The sequence below is a fragment of the Hyperolius riggenbachi genome, chromosome 7 (genome assembly GCF_040937935.1).
Source record: "Hyperolius riggenbachi isolate aHypRig1 chromosome 7, aHypRig1.pri, whole genome shotgun sequence".
In the NCBI taxonomy this organism is placed as follows: Eukaryota; Metazoa; Chordata; class Amphibia; order Anura; family Hyperoliidae; genus Hyperolius; species Hyperolius riggenbachi.
Window position 1 is genome coordinate 18,285,293 of NC_090652.1, and position 27,761 is coordinate 18,313,053.

General features: G+C 48.3%; 1 protein-coding gene across 4 annotated transcripts in view; it reads right to left on the reverse strand.

The window, feature by feature from the left end:
• The window catches only part of LOC137524116 (uncharacterized), a 91,070-nt gene that overhangs the window by 37,048 nt on the left and 26,261 nt on the right, over positions 1 to 27,761 (reverse strand). For all 4 annotated transcript variants that reach the window (XM_068243629.1, XM_068243628.1, XM_068243627.1 and 1 more), the window contains 2 exons: positions 25,336 to 25,674; positions 8,864 to 9,154 (listed from right to left, as the gene is read on the reverse strand). In XM_068243629.1, the coding sequence (XP_068099730.1) occupies positions 8,864 to 9,154; positions 25,336 to 25,674 (630 nt within the window). The remainder of the gene's footprint in view (positions 1 to 8,863; positions 9,155 to 25,335; positions 25,675 to 27,761) is intronic.

The window sequence follows — 27,761 nt, forward strand, 5'->3', positions numbered from 1 at the left end:
ATATGATGGTAACACAGTATCCCTAGTCTTGGGTGTGAGGTCTGTGGTCTCAACACCCTGGAACTAGTCTAAAGTATAACACAATAACACAGAATACCTAGTTTTGGGTGTGAGGTCCGTGGTCTCAACACCCTGGAACTAGTCTAAAGTATAACACAATTATAACACAGAATCCCTAGTCTTGGGTGTGAGGTCCGGGGGTCTCAACACCCTGGAACTAGTCTGAAGTATAACACAATGATAACACAGAATCCCTAGTCTTGGGTGTGAGGTCCGTGGTCTCAACACCCTGGAACTAGTCTGAAGTATAACACAATAGTAATACAGAAGTATCCTGGCTCAGTGTGAATTCCCAGGTCCTCCTGGTTCACACTGTGGGATCTGACTATGGTCTGAGTGCTTTCACGTAAGTGTTCGCAACGGCAGACAACTTGAGACTGACCAGCAATAAGTATATATAGAGCGGCGCTCTCCGGCGCCACCCACCACTGATCAACCTATGGCCACTAGTACTGAGATCAGCTGACCAATCTGGTCAGCTGATCCCTCTTCGTTTGGCATAAAGGTTCTGCCTCTCAGCGCGCGCGCATATTCCTCAGTCTGTGTGCACTAACAGGCCCAGCCACCTCAGATGCACCTTGCTGCGTGCAAACCGCCGCGCTGGACGCGGAGTCAGCCGCCTCGCCGCCAGTCTGCGCAGCTGCTTCTCCGCAATCTATTACAGTACCTCCCCCCCCCGAGGAGTGGACTCCGGACACTTCCCACCAGGCTTTCCAGAATGCGAGTCATGGAATTCCTTTTTTAATTCATCTGCGTGCATGCGACAATCTGGCACCCAAGTTCTCTCCTCTATGCCATATCCCTTCCAGTGAACCAGGTACTGCACGGAGTTCTGCACAAGCCGGGAGTCCAAAATCTTTTCTATCTCATACTCAGGTTGGTCATCAATCAACACAGGGGGGGGGGGAGCGGAATGCACGTGCACCGCCGGCTTGAGCAAGGACACATGGAATGATCTCACACCTCACATGCTGGTAGGTAGATCAATAGCATAAGTGACATTATTAATCTTTCTGGTCACTGGAAAAGGACCTATGAATCTAGGACCTAGTTTGTGTGACAATTGTTTCAGAGCCAGATGTCGCGTGGACACCCAGACCAAGTCCCCTGGAGAGAATTCCCATTCTATGGAACGTCTTTTGTCCGCCTGTTATTTTTGGTTCTGAAAAGCCTTCCCCAAATTTCTTTTAACCATTCCCCAAATTTGCTTCAAGGCCCTCTGCCAATCCTCCAGGGCTGGAAACGGAGTGGAAGTCACTGGCAATGGGGCAAACTTGGGTGACCTTCCCGACACCACCTGAAATGGGGAAAATCCTGGAGAGGAACTTTTCAGATTGTTGTGTGCAAATTCTGCAAACGGCAAAAACTTTACCCAGTCGGTTTGTGCATCTGCAACATAACATCTCAGAAACTGTTCCAGGAACTGATTGACTCTTTCGGTCTGGCCATTGGTCTGTGGGTGGTAGCCTGATGAAAAGGAAAGATCCATGTCTAACTGATGGCAGAATGCCCTCCAAAACTTAGATACGAATTGGACTCCCTGATCTGACACTACATTTTCCGGAATGCCATGCAGCCGGAAAATGTGCTGGATGAAGAGATCAGCCAAATCCTTGGCCGAGGGGAGTCCTTTCAGGGGACAAAATGAGCCATCTTACTGAATCGATCAACTACCACCCAAATGATCGACATGCTCTCAGACATGGGGAGCTCTCCCACAAAATCCATGGACAAATGGGTCCAAGGTTCATTTGGAACTTGTAGCGGTTGCAACGTTCCAACAGGTGCCTGACGAGAGGGTTTGCTCCTAGCACACACTGCACACTCTCTTACAAACTCCTTACAGTCTGTTGCCCATGATGGCCACCAAGCACATCTAGCAAGCAGATCCTGAGTTCTGGTGGCCCCAGGATGCCCAGCATTCTTGTGGGAATGGAACAGCTATAACAGTTGTAGACGAAAAGGCAATGGTACAAACAGGACCCCCTCAGGCTTCCCCTCTGGAACGTCCTGTTGGAATGGACTCAGAGTGACCGTCCAGTCTTTCCAGGTCTCAGTGGCCGCCAGTACCACCTTCTGAGGTAGAATGGTCTCAGGGGCTGAGAGCTGTGTTGTCTCGGGCTCAAAACACCGGGATAAGGCATCGGCCTTGATGTTCTTACTCCCAGGGGTATACGTAATTACAAATCTGAATCTCGAAAAGAACAACGACCACCGAGCCTGTCGGGGGCTAAGTCTCTTAGCGCCCTCGATGTACTCTAAATTTTTGTGGTCCCTGTAAACTGTAATGGTGTGTTCGGCCCCTTCTAGCCAATGTCGCCATTCCTCAAAGGCCAACTTGATGGCTAGAAGTTCTCGGTTGCCGATATCGTAGTTTTTCTCTGCGGGTGAAAACCTACGGGAAAAATAGGCACATGGATGGAGTTTTCCCTGCAACCCAGAACTCTGAGACAACACAGCCCCCACCCCTACCTCTGAGGCATCAACCTCCACGATAAAGGGAAAGGTGACATCTACATGTCTCAATATGGGTGCAGAACAGAACAGTTTCTTCAGAGTGGAAAAAGCAGCATGGGCCTCTGTGGACCAGTGGTGAGTATCAGCCCCTTTCTTGGTGAGACTGGTGAGAGGCGAGATTACCGTAGAGTACCCCTTTAAGAACCTCCTGTAGTAGTTGGCGAACCCCAGAAACCTCTGGAGTGCCTTCAAACCCAAAGGTTGAGGCCACTCCAAGACAGCAGAAACTTTTCTAGGGTCCATAGAGAGGCCAGAGGTCGAGATAATGTACCCCAAAAAGGTGACAGAGGTCACTTCGAAAATGCCTTTTTCCAATTTAGCATACAGCAAATTCTGTCTCAACTTCCATAGCACAAACCTAACATGTTTCCTATGCTCTGAGAGGTTGGATGAAAAAATCAGAATATCGTCTAGATACACCAAGACGAACCTGCCCAACACCTCCCTGAACACCTCGTTAATCAGCTCCTGGAAGATGGCCGGGGCATCACCAGGTACTCGTAATGCCCATCGGGTGTGTTAAAGGCCGTCTTCCATTCATCACCGTCCCTGATACGTATAAGGTTGTATGCACCCCTAAAATCCAGCTTCGAGAAAATTCTTGCGTTAGTGACCTGAGTAAACAAATCGTCAATCAAAGGCAAAGGATAGCGATTTTTTACTGTAATCTTATTTAAGCCCCGATAATCAATGCAGGGACGGAGGCCTCCATCCTTCTTTTTCACGAAAAAGAATCCTGCCCCTGCTGGTGACCGGGAGGGACGAATAAAACCTTTAGCCAAATTTTCTCGGATGTATTCCTGCATAGCCAATTTCTCTGGCCCAGACAAATTATAGAGATGACCTCTAGGGGGCATACAACCAGACCTGAGATCGATGGGACAGTCAAAGGGAAGGTGGGGACGAAGTTTATCTGCTGATTTGGGACAAAACACGTCAGCAAATTCTGAGTACTGGCTTGGCAAACCTTCCACCTGAATCTTGGTGTTACCCAAGGTTATCTTCGCTAAACAATGATGATGGCAATGGGTAGACCAGCTCGTTAGCTGACCTGAAGCCCAATTGATCTGAGGGGAGTGAAGTTGTAACCATGGCATGCCAAGAATGATCGTAGTAGTTGTCATCCGCAAAACAAGAAATTGTAGACTCACTATGTAACACCCCCACTGTGACTCTTAACTCGGGAGTCTGAGACAGAGGGTGTTTATTCTGCAGGGGAGAGTCATCCACTGCGGTGACCAGAATCTGTTGCTTCAACGGGGAAATAGGAATCCCCAATTTCTTCGCAAATTCGTAATCCATAAAGTTAGCTGCTGAGCCAGAGTCCAGAAAGGCCTCAGTAGCAACTGTTTGATCCTCCCATGATATAGAACAAGGAAGGAGCAAACGTTTATCGTTTAGAGGTTAAGACTGCGTGCCTATTGTATTACCTCCGACTACACCTAGGCAGCAGCGTTTCCCGACTTCTTGGGACAATTCTGCACTCTGTGACCCTCCTCTGCACAGTATAAACAGAGCTATTCTGTTTTTCTGCGATTCTGCTCCACCCGAGACAATTTTGACTGACCAATCTGCATTGATTCCGGCGGAGGTGAAGCGGGTGGAGGAGAGGCGTAGGAAACATATCTCACATCGTTCCTACTCCGAGTCTGTCTCTGGTAACGTAGACGACGATCAATCCTGACTGCTAATGAAATGGCCTCATCAATAGACTTTGGCTCAGGATGTCCCAACATTAGATCAGAGACTGCGTCTGACAACCCTGAGAAAAAACAAATCCAGAAGTGCAAATGACCCCCATCTAGCAGATACTGCCCATTTCCTGAACTCGGCTGCGTAATTCTCAATCTTTGCCCTGCCGCAACGTCTTGAGCTTCCGCTCAGCGGTAGAAGCAATGTCCGGATCATCATAAATTATAGCCATTGCTTTAAAAAATTCCTCAACTGAGGCTAGGGCCTCATGCTCTGTCTGGAGACTATATGCCCAGGTCTGGGAATCCCCTGACAACAGAGTCTTAATAAACGTAATTCTCTGTGTCACGGTTCCTGATGAATTAGGCCTCAACTCAAAGTATGATAACACTCGATTTCTAAAATTCTGAAAGTCTGATCTATGACCAGAAAACCTTTTGGGCACAGCCATATGTAAGTCTGCACCTGGAGGAGATCACACTGTATTTACAGCCGTCTGAAGGACTTGTGTAGACCCAGACAAAGCATTGATCTGGGTCTGATGACTGTCCAGCACTCGGATGTGATTTTCCACCGAGGTGGTGAGTGCATCAAGATGGCTGCTAAGTGCGTCCATTTGGTTTTGATCTGCCGTTCTGTAACGATCGGTGTCAGCACACAGAGAGAATCTGATCATTGGTGATCTGCAGTATCACCAAGAATACAGCTATATACCTGATTATTGATGATCTGCAGAATCACCAATAATACAAGTATAACTAACCTCTGGACACCTATGTAATGTGAGTGTTTGGTGCAACAGTAATGACTTTGAGTGGGACCACCCGAGGAACAGGTGGTCTTTGGCCGTATGGGAGTTACCTCCCTCTGATAAATGCAAAGACTTTTCAGCAGCCGGAGACGTCCAAAGGGGTGGAGCCCCAGGGTGAATGGCAGGAAGGCCCTGAGGCTGAGTGACACCTAGAAGGTGGGCGTCACTAGCAGGTCTGGAGACTAATCTCTCAATAGAGAGGGATAGCTCTCAAGGTCGGGCAGGCCAGGTCGGCAACACACGGGCAGATAAGGTACAGAGACAGAATGCAGATTCGGTAACCAGGGGCAGGCAGGATTGGCAACAGGATATCAGATATCAGATATGCGTAGGTACCGAATCAGAAAGCAGAGGGATAGTCAGGAATGCAATAGGTCATAACAGATATCAAACAATGCCTAGTCTTGGGTGTGAGGTCCGTGGTCTCAACACCCTGGAACTAGTCTAAAGTATAACACAATGATAACACAGAATCCCTAGTCTTGGGTGTGAGGTCCGTGATCTCAACACCCTGGAACTAGTCTGAAGTATAACACAATGATAACACAGAATCCCTAGTCTTGGGTGTGAGGTCCGTGGTCTAAACACACTGGAACTAGTCTGAAGTATAACACAATAGTAATACAGAAGTAATCTGGTTCAGTATGAATTCCCAGGTCCTCCTGGTTCAAACACACTGTGGGATCTGCGAGGAGAACGCCAGCGCATACCACTAAGGCTGCATCTGAAATGACCACCAGCTCAGTGTGTAGCACCTATATAGACTTTCTACACACTTCGCATTCAATTCAGATGCAAATCATATGCAAATCTACTACTACTTATTATGCAAACAGGAAACTCAGGAGGAGGGGCTGGGAGCAGCTAACCTAACAGTTACATAGTTACAAAGTTAAGGAAAGGTGGGAGGGAAAGGCTGTGCATCCCTAAACACTGTGGGATCTGACTATGGTCTGAGTGCTTTCACGTAAGTGTTCGCAACGGCAGACAACTTGAGACTGACCAGCAATAGGTATATATAGAGCGGCACTCTCCGGCGCCACCCACCGCTGATCAACCAATGGCCACTAGTACTGAGATCAGCTGACCAACCTGGTCAGCTGATCCCTCCTTGTTTGGCATAAAGGTTCTGCCTCTCAGCTCGCGCGCGTATTCCTCAGTCTGTGTGCACTAACAGGCCCAGCCACCTCAGACGCACGCTGCTGCGTGCAAACCGCCACGCTGGACGCGGAGTCAGCCGCCTCGCCGCCAGTCTGCACGGCGGCTTCTCCGCAATCTATTTCAGATATGGATTGATAAGGATGTATGTAAGAAATAGGAATCACAGTGTTGAGAGGTTAGTTAATTAGTGAAAATATTGTGAATAGAAGATTATATGTGTATAACCAGATGTTTGTGTGTGTATGTATATATATATTATGTAGTTATGGTTAAAATGGTGAGCTTTAATATATATGTATATTAGTCTATTTTAGGCACTGAATCTGAATTGACCTGAAGAAGCAGACAAGCACCCGCAAAACACGCTGTCCTTTTAAAGTGCTTCAATAAATACTTTTTCCAATAATATTACCCTTATCTTCGGGAGAGATAAGACCAACGCTGCCTCTCCTTTTTTCCTCTCCTTTTTAAAAAGTTTTCAAGAATTTTGTAGATACTGGGTGCCTCCACCAATGTTTTGTTTAGTGTGCATACCCCTGTTGGGAGAGTTATAGTTTTTTAGCAGATTATCTAAAAGAACTCCGACCAGCTCCGGCACGGCAGACCTGGAAAACCAAGCTGGGATGGTTACTCCTCACAAGCTCCGACAGTGGTTGCAAGTTCTTGCAGCCTTTCCTTTTGTAGTATAATTATTTTCCTGACTATACCGACCTATACCCAGCGATACTGCACCATTGGGCTCCTGGTCTTTCTTAGCTTTTATACTCCCAGGAGTTCCAAGAACTAGCAAAAAAACACTATCTCACCTGAGGATAGTTGTAGTCATTGTGCCCCCATCAGTCAGAGGTCAAAAAGACCACAACTGGCCACTCAGACATCTCTGAAACATGCATCAACTTAGAGGGCTCCTTTCTGAGGAAGGAATATCAGGCCCAAAACTTTGTTCCAATTAGGGATGCTCATTCGGATACCGCGGAATTGCAATTTCTGAAATTCCGATCGGAAATTGCATTTCCGCATCGGAATGCGGAAATCGGTAATGCAAGTGGTGTAGGCGGATTTCCGCCGGAAATCGCGGAAATTCCGCGCGACTTTAACATCGATTTTCTCAAAAACTATACGGTCTTTTTGAAAACTTTTTTTTGCATCTTGTTCACAAAATTCGGTTTAAAAAACCCTGAAAATTTGGTGTTTCTAGGACTTAAGGGGCTTTGCTATTAACCGCTAAAGTCGGCGGATTTTTACTGTAATGTAAAATGCAGAAAATCTGCGTCTGCCTATTTTCTGCATTTTACATTACAGTAAAAATCCGCCGACTTTAGCAGTTAATAGCAAAGCCCCCGTAAGTCCTAGAAACACCAAATTTTCAGGGTTTATTAAACAGAATCTTCTGAACAAGATGCAAAAAAAAGTTTTCAAAAAGACCTTTTAGTTTTTGAGAAAATCGGTGTTAAAGTCGCGCGGAATTTCCACGATTTCCGGCGGAAATTCCGCCTTGGAATGCGGAAATTGGTAGCGGAAAGCAGAATCGGTAATCGGTACATGACGGAATGCGGATTTACCGAGGAATCGGAAATTGGCATTCCAACCATCCCTACTTCTAATGTCTGCTAAGCAGCAACAAATGGGATATTCCCAGAGTATTGGTTGAGCCCTGGTGGTTTGTGTGTGTTTCAGAACACCAAAGGTAGGTGGATTCCTCTCTTCACCAGTAGTTCTTATGGAGAATATACATGTGTGTGCCTGGATCTTTCCTTCAAAGGGAAATTGCCATAATAGCATCTATTGGTGCTGCACAAGATGTTTGTAATTTAATATCATACAAATTATCTTTCTCTTTTAGTTTCCTGCCAGTTAAAGATGCCCTGTAGTGACATAAAGTAGAAAGGGGTAAGCCATTCAGGATACCCACTTTTATGTTAATTATTTTGGTTTCATAACACTTCCTTTATCTATGGTATATATTGCTGTATATTAGTACGTAACCCTGTGCTCCCAGTGATATTTTGCTTAGGCTTTTTAGTAACGTATAACTCTCCTCCCAGAGCATTCTGGAAGATCGAGGTTGTTTCTACTGACTTTGGAATGCAGAGTAAACATTCAGGAGTGATGCACCTACCAGCAGTAAAGATGTCACAACCTGTGATGTATTGAGGAATGTAAATCAGGGAGAAGAAAGATTTTACAATGGGCAAACACTGACAGTAACTTGTTTGCCTTTAATATTTGCCATATATAGGGCTTGATTCACAAAAGGGTGATAACTGAGTTATCACACCTAAAAGCTTTGCACGTGCAAACTAGGGTACTAAGTAGTTTGCACTCTAGTTTGCACATGCAAACCAGGGTGCAAACTAGGGTGCAAACTACTTAGCACCCTAGTTTGCACATGCAAAGAGTTTTTAGGTGTGATAACTGAATTATCATGCTTTTGTGAATCAAGCCCATAGAGTCAAACCAAAAGCACTGAGGTTTTCTCAACAATAGTGTGTCTTTCCTGTAAATATTCACGGTGAATGTTGATGTTATTCTACAGAGCACACTGCATGGTGATAATAATAAATCATTACAGTGCTGCGTAATATGGTGGCGCTTTATAAATACAATAAATAAATAAATTACCTGTTATAGTCAGGGCTCTGGATCCCGGCTCCTGCAGGGAGTCATGTGACCAGGTCACACGCAGGGAGGAGTGGATGTATCTCCAGGGAACTATACACTCACTGATAGCATCAAACACTTTCTCATCATCCACCTGAGTAATCTTCTTCTTTGATGGTAACATTTCCTGGTCTTCATATATCCATGTAATGTGAATGTCCTGAGGAAAAAACCTCATCAGGCTCAGAGAACACGTCACTCGGTCTGATCCATAAGGGGTTAATGTCATCTCTGTCTTCTCCAGAGGGGCCACTGGGAGGAAATGGGAGACATTGAGGAGGAGGAATAACACAAACCAGGACCGTTCTTAAAAATGAGACCTGGAAAGATGTTGACATGAATCCACCGCTATCCATATACAATACACAACTTACAATCATAAACAGTTTTTCCTAAATAGTGCCAAAGTTATATAATGATAGATTGCCTCTTTAAACTTAAATATAAATACATTGACTGGGCACTGGCAATATTGTAGCTAGTACCTTAATTGAGTAAAAAAATGAAAGCAACAGGAACTTGAGTTCAAACTCCCACCAAGATTACAAAAATACCTGTCTCTAACTTCTGGGGAGAAGGTTTGATTCCTCATCTTCCCTTCACAGGTCTAGTCTCTGCCAATACTACTGTTTCAACAGTGACGTTAATTTCTTATAATTCTTATGCATGAAAACCCTTTTCTACCTCTCTTTGTTTATGTGATTATACTGTATATATGGTATAAATGCCATGCTCTGCAAACATTTCAGGACACATATATATAAATTGTGAAGTTAGGGTACTGCCTCAGATATCTGTTCTCTAACATTTTCATACTTATGGAGTGCTATGGTTGGCACCAATGACGAGCCATGGTCCCACCCGCAAGACCGTTGGCTCTAATGAGTCTACAGAGCAGTGGGCTTACTATTTAGCCTGCATAAGAGGGAACAGCGCAGGAAGCGTTCTACTTCATTTTGTACATGAGTATGGGCATAGAGATTAAATGGGGGTTAACACAATGGAGGACACGCTGGGACAGGGTCATGGATGGGGGATGCATTAGTACAGGCAAAATGGACATAAAAGGGGGGGGGGGGGTTAACACAAAGGAGGACATGCTGGGTACAGGGGACACAGATGGGGACAGATGAGCTAACTGAGACAGGGGAGAGCGTAAATTGGAATGGATGAGGACACAGGAGGGACGCTAAACCTTGGTGCATCTTATGGTCTGAAAAATACAGAAAATAGGAAGAAAATGGTTTTAGATAATGCATATGCACATGTTTTATTAAGTTATAAGTAAAGTTATATAACCTCCATATCATATGTACTTTTGAACTTTTGTTTTGCATTTTTGGGTTGAAAGTTATTTGAAATATCCAAAATGTCCGATGACATTGGAGAGACAGATAGTGAAAGGTTTGTCTGGGATAATTAAGCTAATCAGCATACCTGGAGAGTATTGTTTATAAAATAATGCTTATATGCATCAATGACTAATTAAAAGAGCATGTTTACAGGTCAGGACGCAGACAAGATGGCTAGTGACGTCCATTTCCAATTAATTACATGAATTTTCCCTGATAGTATAAATGTCAGAATGTCTACATAAATCAATGATGCCAATTCCTCTGATAAGTAATGTCAGTATCTAAGGAATTTGTAAATAAAGATAATAATTGATACAAGGACATTTCAGCCAATCAGAGATTAAGGGAAATTCCAAAATAGTCAGCCATATTGAATAGACTAGGTATAAGTATTAGCGCTAAAGCCCATAGCGCAAAGCAAGCCGGAATCTCTCCTGAAAAACATTACCCAGCTAAAAGCATGAAGAGCTACCTTCCCACTTATGGGTTCTACTGAAGAGATAGAGAATAGGTTGATATGCATTTTAATATTCTGGTGATTTACTTATATTTTTCAGCATTAAAGTAAACCTGTAATGAAAAAAAGTGCCTCTAGGGGGTACTTACCTCAGGAGGGGAAGGCTTTTACAGTGTGTTGTCCCAACCAACTCAAGCTGCTATAACTAGTGTTGGGCGAACAGTGTTCGCCACTGTTCGGGTTCTGCAGAACATCACCCTGTTCGGGTAATGTTCGAGTTCGGCCGAACACCTGACGGTGCTCGGCCAAACCGTTCGGCCACATGGCCGAACTAAGAGCGCATGGCCGAACGTTCCCCGAACGTTCGGCTAGCGCTGTGATTGGCCGAACGGGTCACGTGGTTCGGGCCCGAACGCGCTCTGATTGGCCGAACGGTCACGTGGTTCGGGTAAATAAATACCCGAACCACGTCATATTTCCGCCATTTGTCTGTGGGTTTAGCTTTGGGTAGGCAGGCAGGGTAGTTCGCTCTCCAGCCACGCTAGCCAGGGTCCCCCCCAGTCATTGTGTGTCGCTGCTGGGAACAGTAGTACACCGCTCGCTCAGCCACACTATATATAGCATTGTTTACTGCCACTGTGTACCTCGCTCAGCCACGCTATATATATAGCATTGTGTTTTCTGACACTCTGTGTACACGGCTTAGCCTGACTAATATAGCATTGTGTGTACTGCCACTGTGCACCTCGCTCAGCCACGCTATATATAGCATTGTGTGTACTGCCACTGTGCACCTCGCTCAGCCACGCTATATATAGCATTGTGTGTACTGCCACTGTGCACCTCGCTCAGCCACGCTATATATATAGCATTGTGTTTTCTGACACTCTGTGTACACGGCTTAGCCTGACTAATATAGCATTGTGTGTACTGCCACTGTGCACCTCGCTCAGCCACGCTATATATAGCATTGTGTGTACTGCCACTGTGCACCTCGCTCAGCCACGCTATATATAGCATTGTGTGTACTGCCACTGTGCACCTCGCTCAGCCACGCTATATATAGCATTGTGTGTACTGCCACTGTGCACCTCGATCAGCCACGCTATATATAGCATTGTGTGTACTGCCACTGTGCACCTCGCTCAGCCACGCTATATATATAGCATTGTGTTTTCTGACACTCTGTGTACACGGCTTAGTGTGAGGAATCGCGGAAGAGCCGCCGGCATGAGCCAGCGGCGGGCGGCTCTTTCCGCATCACACGGAGAGGCAGCCGCCTCTTCACATCATGAGGCGGCTGCCTCCATGCAGCAGGTGGGGCAACGCGGCGGTTCGCGCACATGTCCCCGCAGCAGAGACACCGCTGAGCGGGGCTGCGGTGGCTGGGACCCGTAGTCCCACAGAGTTTAGAGTGACGCGCGCGCGCGCGCGCGCGCACTCAAGCAGGCCTTATGACACCCGGGAGAGAGTCAGCTGATCAGGCAGGTCAGCTGACTCTTTACTCCGCTCCCCATTGGTCCAGCAATCTGGGAGGTGCAGGGGATGCTTAGGTGCATATATACTGCCGGCTGTTCACTCTTGCTTCGTCTGGCGTTGCGATCACACATGTGGGAGCACCCAGATCCGTAGTCAGATCCTCAAGTGTGCCGGGACCAGCAGGAGCTGTAATCCTACACTTAGATAGATTTTGATAGCTAAAGTACTAGTTTGATTGTGATTATTTGTTATGACTTTTGCCTGCCTCGACTATCCGCCTGAACTCTGACCTTGTACATCGATATTTCTGATACTCTGTTGCCGAACCTCGGCTCGTTCCTAGACTCTGTTTCTGCCTCCTGATTTTGTACCCAGATATATCTGATACCCCGTTGCCGAACCCTGCCTGTACTTTGACTCCGCCTTTGCCTACTGTATTTGTACTTTATCTGTCCGTGTGTGTACGACCTGGCTTGTCCGACCTTGAGAACCGACCTCACGATTGGAGGCGGTTCCCAGTCCTGTTAGTGACACTTCTTCCTGAGTGTCACTCTCGGACTTTCCTTCCTACTGTCAGTCTGACTCCTCCCGTCTTGGAGAGCTCAGGTCTGTGGAAGGAATCCGTGCAGTTCTCCTTGCTGCACCCAGGCCTCGGCATTTTTGTGTTACTGTTACACCAAACACTACACTCTACTCAGGTGAACAGAGGTTAGCCAGTATATCGGATTATCGGTGATACTGCAGATCACATATAATCTGGTATACGTCTGTATTCCCCGTGACGCTGCAGGTCACCGGTAATCAGACCTCTCTGTGCTTCACCGATCGTTACAGAACGCCAGACCAAAATACCGATGGAACGCACTGATCCTCTGACTGTGCTTGCCACTTCGGTGGATAGCATTCATCAGTCACTAGGCCAGCACAAAGCCTTAATTGATGCCTTAACAGGCTCTGTGAGAACCCTCCAGACATCAGTTGATTCAGTGCGATCCCCTCACAGTGAGGACATACGTATGCCTGTCCCTGATAAGTTTTCCGGCCACAAGTCTGACTTCCGGAATTTCAGGAGTAGAGTGTTGTCATATTTCGAGTTAAGACCCCGATCCTCGGGGACTGAGACCCAACGGGTCATTTTCATTAAAACTTTATTGACTGGAGATTCCCAGTCTTGGGCATACAACCTGCCCGCTACCGATACTGCCTTGACCTCAGTAGAGGAATTTTTTAAGGCCATGGCTATAATCTACGACGACCCTGATCTTGCGGCATCCTCAGAGCGGAAGATCAAACTCTTACGGCAAGGCAGAGGGTCAGTCGAGGATTATGCGGCAGAGTTCCGTAGGTGGTCAGTCACCTCGAGATTTGATAATTTTGCCCTCATGGACTATTTCTTGTCTGGGTTGTCGGAAGAGGTTTCCGATCTTATGTTGACCGTACCCGAGCCCAAGACAGTTGACGAGGCCATTTCATCAGCCATTCGCGTAGATCGCAGGCTACGCCATCAGAGGCAGGCTAGGAGTAGTCACCGGGTCAGGGTGACTTCGTACGCTGTACCAGCTGTAGCATCCTCAGTAACCGCAACTCCGTCTGTCTCGTCCTCTCCGGCCTTGCCTCCACCAGAGCCAATGCAAATTGGTCGATCAAAACTGACCCAGGTGGAGCGGAGGAGGAGAATGACGGAACAACTGTGCCTATACTGTGCAGAGGCAGGGCATAGGGTGCGAAATTGCCCCAACAGGGCGGGAAACGGGTCTGCCTAGGAGTAGTGGGGGGTGACACCCTAGGCACACAAACTTCACCCCTTAAAGAGAAAAAATTGCTTCTCCCTTGTACTGTCACATGGGATGATAGGTCTGTTGCCACTGAAGCTTTCATTGACTCCGGCTCAGCGGCTAACTTTATGAATTTTGAGTTTGCTCAGGAGTTGGGTCTACTACTCACTCCCGTGAGACCCCCCATTCAGGTTACGGCTGTTGACGATTCCCCTTTGCAGCGGAATTGTCCTCTGTCACAGACTCCGGTTGTAAAGCTCACCATAGGGGTATTGCACGAGGAGCAGTTACAATTTTTTGTTTTACACATGTCCACCTCCACTATAATCCTAGGCATGCCTTGGTTGCAAGTCCACTCCCCGCAGATAGACTGGGCCACAGGACAGTTGACAGCCTGGTCACCTCATTGTTTCCAGCAGTGTTTGGGGAGACTAACATTGGGTTTAACTAAGGTACAGGTGGAGGGTATACCGGAACAGTATTCGGATTATGCCGATGTGTTTTGTCCCAAGGCCGCGGATAAATTACCCCCGCATCGCCCATTTGACTGTCCCATTGACCTTCGTTCTGGTTGTATGCCTCCTCGAGGCCATTTATATAATTGATCTGGTCCCGAGAAACTTGCCATGCAGGAGTACATCCGTGAGAACTTAGCAAAGGGCTTTATTAGGCCATCCCGGTCACCCGCTGGGGCAGGCTTCTTTTTTGTTAAAAAGAAAGACGGGGGTTTACGGCCTTGCATTGATTATCGTGGCCTCAATAAAATCACGGTGAAGAATCGTTACCCGCTACCACTTATAGACGATTTATTCACACAAGTCACTGAGGCTAGGATATTTTCAAAATTGGATTTACGGGGGGCATACAACCTGGTGCGTATAAGGAGGGGCGATGAATGGAAGACGGCCTTCAATACCCCTGATGGGCACTACGAGTATAGGGTGATGCCTTTCGGCTTGTGCAATGCCCCGGCCGTCTTCCAGGAACTCATCAATGAGGTTTTTCGGGAGGTCTTGGGAAAGTTCGTCCTAGTCTATCTTGACGACATTCTCATTTTTTCTAACAACCTCCCGGAACACAGAACCCATGTCAGGATGGTGTTAGACAAACTGAGGCAGAATCGGTTATACGCCAAACTCGAGAAATGTATTTTTGAGGTCACGTCGGTGGCTTTTTTGGGGTATATAATCTCCACCTCAGGTCTGTCTATGGACCCTGCCAAAGTTTCCGCGGTCCTAGAATGGCCACAGCCGGTGGGGTTAAAATCATTGCAACGGTTCTTGGGGTTTGCGAATTATTATAGAAGGTTTATAAAGGGGTACTCCACAGTTGTCGCCCCTCTCACTAGCCTTACTAAAAAAGGGGCAGACACCACTCATTGGTCTCCCGAGGCCTTACAGGCTTTTTCTAAGTTAAAGGGGTTGTTCTGCTCAGCCCCCATACTCAGACATGTGGACACTTCCTTTCCGTTTATTGTTGAGGTAGACGCCTCGGAGATCGGGGTGGGGGCTGTGCTGTCCCAGCGTTCTGGTCTTCAGGGTAGACTACACCCGTGTGCCTATTTTTCTCGAAGGTTCTCTCCGGCAGAGAGAAACTACGACATAGGCAACAGGGAGCTCCTAGCCATCAAATTGGCCTTTGAAGAATGGCGTCATTGGCTAGAGGGAGCCGAGCACACGATCACGGTTTATACCGACCACAAAAACCTAGAATACATCGAGGGGGCTAAAAGGTTAAGCCCGAGACAGGCTCGGTGGTCGCTATTTTTTTCGAGATTTACATTTTTGATCACATACACGCCAGGTAGTAAGAATACCAAGGCGGACGCACTTTCTAGGTGTTTTGAGCCGGAGACAGCACAGCCCTCTGTTTCCGAGACCATTGTCCCACGAAGTATGGTGTTAGCCGCCACCGAGACTTGGGAGGACTGGAAAGAGACTTTGAGTCCTTTTCAGCAGGATATCCCAGAAGGGAAACCAGACGGGGTGTTATTTGTTCCGTTACCACTCCGTTTTCAGATCTTGGAGATGGTTCATTCCCATAAGAATGCAGGACATCCGGGAGCGTCTAGAACGCAAGATCTCGTGGCCAGATGTGTATGGTGGCCTTCGCTGGCCGCCGACTGTAAGGAGTTTGTCAGGGAATGTGCGGTGTGCGCAAAAAGCAAGCCCTCCCGCCTGGCACCTGTAGGTACTTTACAGCCTTTGCCCACCCCGAGTGAGCCATGGACCCATTTGTCCATGGACTTTGTGGGAGAGCTTCCGAGATCTGAGGGCATGTCAGTTATTTGGGTGGTGGTTGACCGTTTTAGTAAGATGGCCCACTTCGTGCCTCTGAAAGGACTCCCCTCGGCCCAGGAACTGGCCGATTTATTTATCATCCATGTTTTCAGACTGCATGGCATTCCAGAAAACATAGTATCCAATCGGGGAGTCCAGTTTGTTTCGAAGTTTTGGAAGGCATTTTGTCACCTAATGGGCATGAAATTGTCATTTTCCTCGGGGTACCACCCGCAGACAAACGGCCAGACGGAGAGGGTCAACCAATCCTTAGAGCAATTTTTGAGGTGCTATGTTGCCGAGACACAGAGCGATTGGGTTAAATATATTCCTTATGCAGAGTTTGCCCACAATAACTTGAAGAGCTCTTCCTCAGGTTTCTGTCCATTTCAGATTGTGACAGGTAAATTGCCTAAATTCTCTCCTTTGCCAGTTGCATCCACTCCGTTCCCAGCTTTGGAGGCCTGGCAAAGGTCATTTAGAGACAGGTGGTGGACCATTAAGAATAATCTCGTTAAAGCATTTCAGAGTCAGAAAGGTCAGGCTGATAAGAGACGCTCGGTAGAGTGGAGATTTCAACCAGGAGATTTGGTTTGGGTGTCATCTCGTCACCTGACCCTGAAACAACCCTCTGACAAACTTGGTCCCAGGTTCGTGGGTCCATTCCCAGTTACTAGGAAGATCAACGATGTCACGTATACCGTGGATCTTCCCGCCAGCATGCGTGGAGTGAGGTCTTTCCACGTATCACTTCTCAAACCCGCAGCCCAGGTGGGTCCCACTCCTCCTCCTCCGGTGTTAGTCAATGCCCAACCCGAGTATGAGGTGGAGAAGATCATAGACTCACATACTGTACAGAACTCGGTACAGTATCTCGTACATTGGAAGGGGTACGGCATTGAGGAGAGGCAATGGGTACCTGGGAACCGCATGCATGCGGATGAGTTAGTAAGGGAATTTCACGCTTCACATCCAGAGAAGCCTAGAAGGAGCTGTCCGGAGTCCACTCCTCGGGGGGGGGGGGGGGGGGGGGGGGTACTGTGAGGAATCGCGGAAGAGCCGCCGCCATGAGCCAGCGGCGGGCGGCTCTTTCCGCATCACACGGAGAGGCAGCCGCCTCTTCACATCATGAGGCAGCTGCCTCCATGCAGCAGGTGGGGCAACGCGGCGAAACTGCCGCGTTGGACGCGGCGGTTCGCGCACATGTCCCCGCAACAGAGACACCGCTGAGCGGGGCTGCGGTGGCTGGGACCCGTAGTCCCACAGAGTTTAGAGTGACGCGCGCGCGCGCGCACTCAAGCAGGCCTTATGACACCCGGGAGAGAGTCAGCTGATCAGGCAGGTCAGCTGACTCTTTACTCCGCTCCCCATTGGTCCAGCAATCTGGGAGGTGCAGGGGATGCTTAGGTGCATATATACTGCCGGCTGTTCACTCTTGCTTCGTCTGGCGTTGCGATCACACATGTGGGAGCACCCAGATCCGTAGTCAGATCCTCAAGTGTGCCGGGACCAGCAGGAGCTGTAATCCTACACTTAGATAGATTTTGATAGCTAAAGTACTAGTTTGATTGTGATTATTTGTTATGACTTTTGCCTGCCTCGACTATCCGCCTGAACTCTGACCTTGTACATCGATATTTCTGATACTCTGTTGCCGAACCTTGGCTCGTTCCTAGACTCTGTTTCTGCCTCCTGATTTTGTACCCCGATATATCTGATACCCCGTTGCCGAACCCTGCCTGTACTTTGACTCCGCCTTTGCCTACTGTATTTGTACTTTATCTGTCCGTGTGTGTACGACCTGGCTTGTCCGACCTCGAGAACCGACCTCACGATTGGAGGCGGTTCCCAGTCCTGTTAGTGACACTTCTTCCTGAGTGTCACTCTCGGACTTTCCTTCCTACTGTCAGTCTGACTCCTCCCGTCTTGGAGAGCTCAGGTCTGCGGAAGGAATCCGTGCAGTTCTCCTTGCTGCACCCAGGCCTCGGCATTTTTGTGTTACTGTTACACCAAACACTACACTCTACTCAGGTGAACAGAGGTTAGCCAGTATATCGGATTATCGGTGATACTGCAGATCACATATAATCTGGTATACGTCTGTATTCCCCGTGACGCTGCAGGTCACCGGTAATCAGACCTCTCTGTGCTTCACCGATCGTTACACTTAGCCTGATTAATATAGCATTGTGTGTACTGCCACTGTGCACCTCGCTCAGCCACGCTATATATAGCATTGTGTGTACTGCCACTGTGCACCTCGCTCAGCCACGCTATATATAGCATTGTGTGTACTGCCACTGTGCACCTCGCTCAGCCACGCTATATATAGCATTGTGTTTTCTGACACTCTGTGTACACGGCTTAGCCTGACTAATATAGCATTGTGTGTACTGCCACTGTGCACCTCGCTCAGCCACGCTATATATAGCATTGTGTGTACTGCCACTGTGCACCTCGCTCAGCCACGCTATATATAGCATTGTGTGTACTGCCACTGTGCACCTCGCTCAGCCACGCTATATATAGCATTGTGTGTACTGCCACTGTGCACCTCGCTCAGCCACGCTATATATAGCATTGTGTGTACTGCCACTGTGCACCTCGCTCAGCCACGCTATATATATAGCATTGTGTTTTCTGACACTCTGTGTACACGGCTTAGCCTGACTAATATAGCATTGTGTGTACTGCCACTGTGCACCTCGCTCAGCCACGCTATGTATAGCATTGTGTGTACTGCCACTGTGCACCTCGCTCAGCCACGCTATATATAGCATTGTGTGTACTGCCACTGTGCACCTCGCTCAGCCACGCTATATATAGCATTGTGTTTTCTGACACTCTGTGTACACGGCTTAGCCTGACTAATATAGCATTGTGTGTACTGCCACTGTGCACCTCGCTCAGCCACGCTATATATAGCATTGTGTTTTCTGACACTCTGTGTACACGGCTTAGCCTGGCTCTATAGCATTGTGTGTACTGCCACTGTGCACCTCGCTCAGCCACGCTATATATAGCATTGTGTTTACTGCCACTCTGTGTACACCGCTCAGCCAGACTATATACCGTTGTTTACTGACACTCTGTGTACACCGCTCAGCCAGACTATATACCATTGTTTACTGACACTCTGTGTACACGGCTCAGCCTGACTATAAAGCATTGTGTGTACTGCCACTGTGCACCTCGCTCAGCCACGCTATATATAGCATTGTGTTTTCTGACACTCTGTGTACACGGCTTAGCCTGACTATATAGCATTGTGTGTACTGCCACTGTGCACCTCGCTCAGCCACGCTATATATAGCATTGTGTTTACTGCCACTCTGTGTAAACCGCTCAGCCAGACTATATACCGTTGTTTACTGACACTCTGTGTACACCGCTCAGCCAGACTATATACCATTGTTTACTGACACTCTGTGTACACGGCTTAGCCTGACTAATATAGCATTGTGTGTACTGCCACTGTGCACCTCGCTCAGCCACGCTATATATAGCATTGTGTTTTCTGACACTCTGTGTACACGGCTTAGCCAGACTATATAGCATTGTGTGTACTGCCACTCTGTGAACACCGCTCAGCCAGACTATATAGCATTGTGTTTACTTCCACTCTGTGTCTGCTGGGCCTGGGAACAGTAGTACACCGCTCACCCGCCACTGTATAGCATTGTGCTCTGTGTCGCTGCTGGGAATAGTGGTACTGTATAGCATTTCTGTACTGCCACTGTACTGCTGCCAGTCAGCGTGTACTGTAAGGATAAGTGAAATGAGGAAGAAATCCGGTGAAAGAGGAAGGGGCAAGGGAAGAGGTGTTTCCCCTGACGGTTCACGTACAGGCCACAGGGGAGCACCCAAGAAAACCCACTCAATACCGCCCATGTTGTCCAGGACAACAACCCTCACAAATCCAAAAGAACAGGACCAGATAATTACTTGGATGACCTCTCAAGCGTCCAGCAGTGGGTTAAGCAGCACCAGCACATCACGCACGAGGTCCGAGTCCTCAGCCAGTTACAAGGAGCCAGTGGGCACAAAGCTGACACAACCGGCAGCGACACCACGCACACAACTGCCAGATAACCAGTCCTATGAATTACCTCAGGACACAATGGGGTATTCGCAGGAGCTATTCCCAGCCCAACAAACTTCCACCTATGAAAGGTCAATGGAGGAACAGCCAGAAATGTTGTGCCCGGATTCACAACCATTAACTGTGGGAAATGCACCGCGCACTGAAATACAAGGCGAGTCCGAGGAGGACTCGGAAACCCAAATCCCAGAGCAAGTTGGGCAGGAGGGTTTGCAATTGCAGGAGGTCGGCCGACAAGATCTGGAAGACGACGTTGGAGTGAGCTGCGCAGAGGTTGTTCTGGGGAGCTCTACTCCACGGCGGCGGCCCCCCACAATGACATATGACGAGTTTGAGGAGATGGAAGAGGAGGGTATGGACAATGTGGACAGAGACCCAGATTTTATTTGTGAACGAGAACATCGCCGTCGTAGCAGCAGCACAGATGAGTCTGTTGAAGAACCCACTGCTGCACGAGTTCGCCTTGTGCCACAAGGTAGGCGGCGCGCAATTTCAGGCACCACAAGCGTGGAAGTTAGAGTGAGAGGCAAAAGAGGAGGAAACAGAAATCGCCAGCAAGGAGGCAGGTGCTCCAAAGTCTGGGCTTTCTTTGAAGACTGCACTGAGGATGTTACCATGGCGATTTGCAAGGTGTGCAAGACTCGCCTGAGCAGGGGGAAAAGTATTAACAACCTCTCCACCACCAGCATGAGCCGCCACATGCTATCCAAACATCCCACTCTGTGGGCAAACGCGGCAGGACAGGGTACCAGCAACACTGCCTCCCTTGGGTTCACCAGACTCACCACCAGACCCGCCTCAGCAGCAGCAGTAGCCCAGCCATTGCGTGGTTCACAACATTCACAAACATCAGACGACGCTGACACTGTCACTTTCCGGAGTAGTGCTCTTGAGGTCTCCCAGTGTTCATCAAACACAACAACCAACAGCCCTTCCGTGTGCAGCGCTACGGTTCAGTTGTCTGTGTCGGAGATGTTTGAGCGCAAGAGGAAATTGCCAGCAAATGACCCCCGGGCCGTGGCATTAACAGCCAGCATAGCCAAGCTTCTGGCCTGCGAAATGCTGCCATATCGAGTGGTGGAGACAAACAGCTTCAAGGGCATGATGTCAGTGGCCATCCCACGTTACGTGGTTCCCAGCCGCTACCACTTTGCGCGCTCTGCAGTGCCTGAGTTGCATGAGCACGTGGTCAGCAAAATAACCCGAAGCTTGAAGAATGCCGTTGCCTGCAAGGTTCACCTCACCACTGACACTTGGACGAGTGCGTTCGGCCAGGGTCGATACATCTCCCTTACCGCGCACTGGGTGAACCTTGTGGAGCCTGGCAGCGATTCCTCACCTGCTACGGCGCGGGTGTTGCCCACGCCGCAAACAGCTGCACCGCCGTCCCTCCCACTGGATAACAACAGCAGCACGTACCTCTCTGACTCCTTCTCCTCCAACGCATCTCAAAGCTGTACCTCATCCGGAAACGCTAACCCAGCAGCAGTAGGATCGTGGAAGCAGTGCAGCACAGCTGTTGGCATGCGTCAGCAAGCGTTGCTGAAGCTGATCTGCCTTGGGGATAAGCAGCACACAGGGGAGGAAATTTGGAAGGGAATAAAGGAACAGACGGATTTGTGGCTGGCACCGCTGGACTTGAAACCGGGCATGGTTGTGTGTGATAATGGGAGTAATCTCATTCGCGCTTTAAGGTTGGCTAAGCTGACACACATCCCTTGCCTGGCGCACGTGATGAACCTAGTAGTTCAGCGGTTCCTGAGGACATACCCAGGCGTGGCCGATCTTCTGTTGAAGGTGCGTCGAGTGGCCAAACATTGTAGAAATTCCAGTACTGCTTCGGGGGCACTCGCCAAGATGCAGGAGCGCTTCAATCTCCCCCACCATCGCTTGCTGTGTGATGTCCCTACGCGCTGGAATTCTACGCTGCACATGCTAGCCCGCTTTTGCGAGCAGAAGAGTGCAGTGGTCCAGTACATGACGGCGCAGTACCGAGGCGCATCCGGCCAGCTGCCAAGCTTCTGTGGATCCGATTGGGCCAACATGTTGGACCTCTGCCAAGTCCTCCAAAATTTTGAGCAATCCACGTTGCTTGTGAGCAGTGACAACTCTTCAGTCAGCATTACCATACCACTGCTGTGTTTACTGAAGAGGTCGATGTTGAAAATCAAGGAAACAGCTGTCATGATGCAACTGGGGGAATCTGAAGGAGAAAACGATCAGCGTGATGGTACCAACATCAGGCCATCCGCCTCAGGGAACGCTGGCCCCAGCAGCTATGACGAAGAAGAGGAGGAGGAACAGCTGGAGTTGGAGCAGGAATTTCATGCCACCACTGACGAGGGCCAGAGCGGTGCACGTTGGACTTCCACAATTCAACACGAATGGTCAGCAGAAGCAGACCAGGAGGAAGGTGACGACTATGATGCATCACAACAACTATCACAACGCTCACAAGAGGATGATGAGGATTCTGGTAGGACTCTGGCACACATGGCTCAATTCATGCTAGACTGCATTGAACGTGACCCACGCATTGTGCGCATTCTGGACAACACCAATTACTGGGTTTATACCCTTCTGGATCCACGGTACAAACACAATGTTCCAAAACTGCTTGAAGAAAGAGTCAGACAGGTCAAAATGGAAGAATACCAGCAGGCCCTTGTGGACACTTTAGAGAGGAGATTGACATCCTCCCCCTCCTCTAGCCAGTTGTACGCAGACAGACTGACTCCCGCAAACCCAGGACGACCAGGAGGGCAGCAAACAACGCAAGCCGCAGCTAGTGCCTAAAAGGGAATGGTATCGGCAGTGTCCTTGGAGTGGGAAAATTTTCTGACACCCATGCAGCAGCAGCCCACTGAACAGCAAGCGTGCAGATCCACCTCCAACACCGATCGCCTGGAGAAGATGGTCAAGGACTACATGTCAGATGACGTAGCTGTGTCGAACAATCCATCTGCACCCTTCAACTATTGGGTATCGAAGCTAGACACCTGGCACGAACTGGCAATGTACGCAATAGAGGTGCTGGCTTGCCCGGCAGCCAGCGTTATGTCGGAACGCTGTTTCAGTGCTGCCGGAGGCATCGTCACAGATCGGCGTATCCGCCTCTCCACAGAAAATGCAGACCGTCTGACTCAAATTAAAATGAATCAATCCTGGATTGGAAATGACTACGCAACACTCCAGGACCCCAACCAAGTAACATGACCAATGAACATCTGGGATGGTGTAGCGTTTCCGGTCCCTGTTTATTGAACCTCTCATCTGTATTACATTTATGACTGCATGGCGGCAAAAAGCATTGCTGCTATATCCGCACGCTTCTTGCCCTCATGCAAGGCCTGGGTTGTTGTGTCTTACAAAGCGTGGCCTTCTCCTCCTGCGCCTCCTCCTGTTCCATCACATCTGCTGCTGCTGAGTTAGCGTTGCCGCGTGGTCCCTGTTTATTGAACCACTTATCTTTATTACATTTATGACTGCATGGCGGTACAAAGCATGCTATCCGCACACTTCTTGCCCTCATGCAAGGCCTGGGTTGCTGTGTCTCACAAAGCGTGGCCTTCTCCTCCTGCGCCTGCTCCTGTTCCATCACGTCTGCTGCTGCTGGGTTAGCGTTGCCGCGCGGTCCCTGTTTATTGAACCACTTATCTTTATTACATTTATGACTGCATGGCGGTACAAAGCATGCTATCCGCACGCTTCTTGCCCTCATGCAAGGCCTGGGTTGTTGTGTCTCACAAAGCGTGGCCTTCTCCTCCTGCGCCTCCTCCTGTTCCATCACGTCTGCTGCTGCTGGGTTAGCGTTGCCGCGTGGTCCCTGTTTATTGAACCACTTATCTTTATTACATTTATGACTGCATGGCGGTACAAAGCATGCTATCCGCACGCTTCTTGCCCTCATGCAAGGCCTGGGTTGTTGTGTCTCACAAAGCGTGGCCTTCTCCTCCTGCGCCTCCTCCTGTTCCATCACGTCTGCTGCTGCTGGGTTAGCGTTGCCGCGTGGTCCCTGTTTATTGAACCACTTATCTTTATTACATTTATGACTGCATGGCGGTACAAAGCATGCTATCCGCACGCTTCTTGCCCTCATGCAAGGCCTGGGTTGTTGTGTCTCACAAAGCGTGGCCTTCTCCTCCTGCGCCTCCTCCTGTTCCATCACGTCTGCTGCTGCTGGGTTAGCGTTGCCGCGTGGTCCCTGTTTATTGAACCACTTATCTTTATTACATTTATGACTGCATGGCGGTACAAAGCATGCTATCCGCACGCTTCTTGTCCTCATGCAAGGCCTGGGTTGTTGTGTCTCACAAAGCGTGGCCTTCTCCTCCTGCGCCTCCTCCTGTTCCATCACGTGTGCTGCTGCTGGGTTAGCGTTACCGGTCCCTTTTCCTGGAACCTCTTATATGTATTACATTTATGACTGCATGCCGACAAAAAACATGTTACCTGTGCAAAGAAAACAGACATTTCCCGCATTTAAAAGACAGTTTTCCCTTTGAAACTTTAAAATCGATTTTCTCAAAAACTATAAGCTCTTTTTGCTAAAAAATTTTTTCCTCTTGTACCCACTCCCAAGGTGCACATACCCTGTAAATTTGGGGTATGTAGCATGTAAGGAGGCTTTACAAACCACAAAAGTTCGGGTCCCCATTGACTTCCATTATGTTCGGAGTTCGGGTCGAACACCCGAACATCGCGGCCATGTTCGGCCTGTTCGGCCCGAACCCGAACATCTAGATGTTCGCCCAACACTAGCTATAACCATAACAACATTACGGTCTATGGCAGTAACCAGATCAGGCACTATGCAGCTTGAAGCTGGTGCCAAGAACACCCGTCTAACCCCTGTCCCTCCTAATTATGCATTTCTAAACACTGCATAACTTTTCCTTTGCCTTGTCTCTGTCTGATCTCGGTAAGCAAATCTGTACTGGCACCTGTGTTTATCTAAAAATAATATTGTCATTAAATCAGACTCACCGTTTACCCTGGGAGGTCCGGTGCTTCTTTCTATTGGCTGCTCCAGGCTGGGGTGTTCCACTCTGCAGATGATCTCCAGCTCCTCCTTGTCTGACGTTGGTGTGAAGGATAAGGAGGGTGAGCAGGTGAAAGTGTTATCAGCCATTCTCTCATTCTCTATGAGAGGCATTCTGTACCGCTGTCTATTGCATTCATTCACTCGCCCTCCCTTCTTCTCTATCCAAGTCACCTTCAGGTCTTCTGGGAAGTAGCTGGAGATTTTACATACCACGGTGGTCTCGCGGTGGACTTGTAGGATGAGGGGGGAGATTTCTTTAATATTTGGATGCCATGGGAAAGCTGTAAAGCATTCATATAACATTGTCAAAATCAGGAGCATGCATTATCATTAAAGGGACTCCGAGCAGTGCAGAAACTATGGAAAGATGCATATCATTTTAAAGCTCTCTTTCTCCTCTTTCCAATGATATATAAACCATCAGAAAGAGGAGAAAGAGAGCTTTAAAATGATACCCATCTTTCCATAGTTACTTGTATTACACAGGGCGACTTTTTCTCAAAGTCAGCAGCTCCATTCAGCAGAAAAAAGTCGCCCTGTGTAATACAATGTAACTATGGAAAGATGGATACCATTTTAAAGCTCTCTTTCTCCTCTTTCTGACGACACCTAAATCGTCGCCCTACGCCTTTTAGTTTTCTCTATTTTCGAAGTTGCGGCTGCGGCAATTTCAATCGCGAAAATAGTGAAAACTAAAAGGCGTAGGGCGGCGCTGTGTGTATGGAGAGGCTCTTACCACACCTCCCTTGTGGCTGCGCCCCCCTCCGTTCCTAGTAATTCCTCCAGTAGCGGTGGCGGCATTGTAATCAATCTGTGAGGGCACCCTTTAACCCTCACGCAGGTACGCTACGTACTTGCGTGAGGGTTAAAGGGTGCCCTCACAGATTGATTACAATGCCGCCACTGCTACTGGAGGAATTACTAGGAACGGAGGGGGGCGCAGCCACAAGGGAGTTGCGGTAAGAGACCACACACCTCCCCATACACACAGCGTCCCCCAGCTAGGTCTTAATTTCGGAGTAGGTCTCGGAGCACGCTTGAAATATAAGGGAGGCCTTACTTTCGGGGTAGGTCTAACTTTAGGGGAAACACGGTATACACGCTCACCACCTCAGCGGTCATGTGAGGAATTGTTCTTACATTGATTGGCCAATGGCCAAATCATAACAATCTGAATTTATCAGGATCTCCCTGCCTTTCATATAGCCTTTGGCTCTATAGCTCTCTGTTCCTCCTCTTGGTTGAAAGAATATTATATAGGAGAGAACAGAGGCGCCAAAAGGATAAAAGGGGTTTTAAATGAGCTTAAAAGCCAAAAATTTGGTAATTAGAGGAGGCAGTGGTGGACTTACCCCCTCCAAGCAGACACAACACGACTGTACATTCAGTCTATTTATTAACGAACTCCAGATAAAACAAAGCAACGCGTTTCACAGGTCAGTGCCCGTGCAGAGGTGCCGAGTGTTGTTTGTTTTGCTAGATGCTGTAACTCCTTTTTCTATTGCCTGAGGAGGCGGGCACTGACCCGTGAAACGCATTGCTTTGTTTTATCTGGAGTTCGTTAATAAATAGACTGAATGTACAGTCGTGTTGTGTCTGCTTGGAGGGGGTAAGTCCACCACTGCCTCCTCTAATTACCAAATTTTTGGCTTTTAAGCTCCTTTAAAACCCCTTTTATCCTTTTGGCGCCTCTGTTCTCTCCTATATAATATTGTATCCACCCTGGGTGGAGGGTTGCAACCCTTTTCTACTATTTACAGAGAGCGACTTGTTATTCCTAAGGGGGGTCAGGATAATCTCCCCACCTGCCTTTACAGTGGTTGCCTATTGGTGACCCATGCTTGTGAGTATAACAACTATTACTCTTTGTCATTATCCCCTTTGTCAATACATACTACACTATTGGGGCTCTTGGTGTTCCTCTGTTTATCTCTTGGTTGAAAGTTTCATGGCCGTCGGTCAGATCGCAACAATCTCAGCTTTTGCAATGAGATCTCCCCTCTGTTGTGTGTTGGCCTTGTTGAATATCTCACTCTCCGTCCACCCTCTGCTTAATCGTTATAAACTAAAAAGACCTTAAACAGATGATTGTCTAACATACTGTAGCCGGTTCGTTTGTTCAACATAAAAGATAAGACATGCATACACAATATAAAAAGATTAAAAACGCTTTAAAACTAAAGGTGGCCATACATGTAGCGATGATGGGAAGATTCGACCAAGAGACAAATCTCTCTCTAATCAAATCTGATTAGAGAGACATCTGTCTGCTGCCCATACACAGCAGGCCGATTCCCGATTGATTTCAGCATAAAATCTCTGGAATCGGCCAAGTCCGGCGCATCAGCCCAAATTGGTCACATCATCA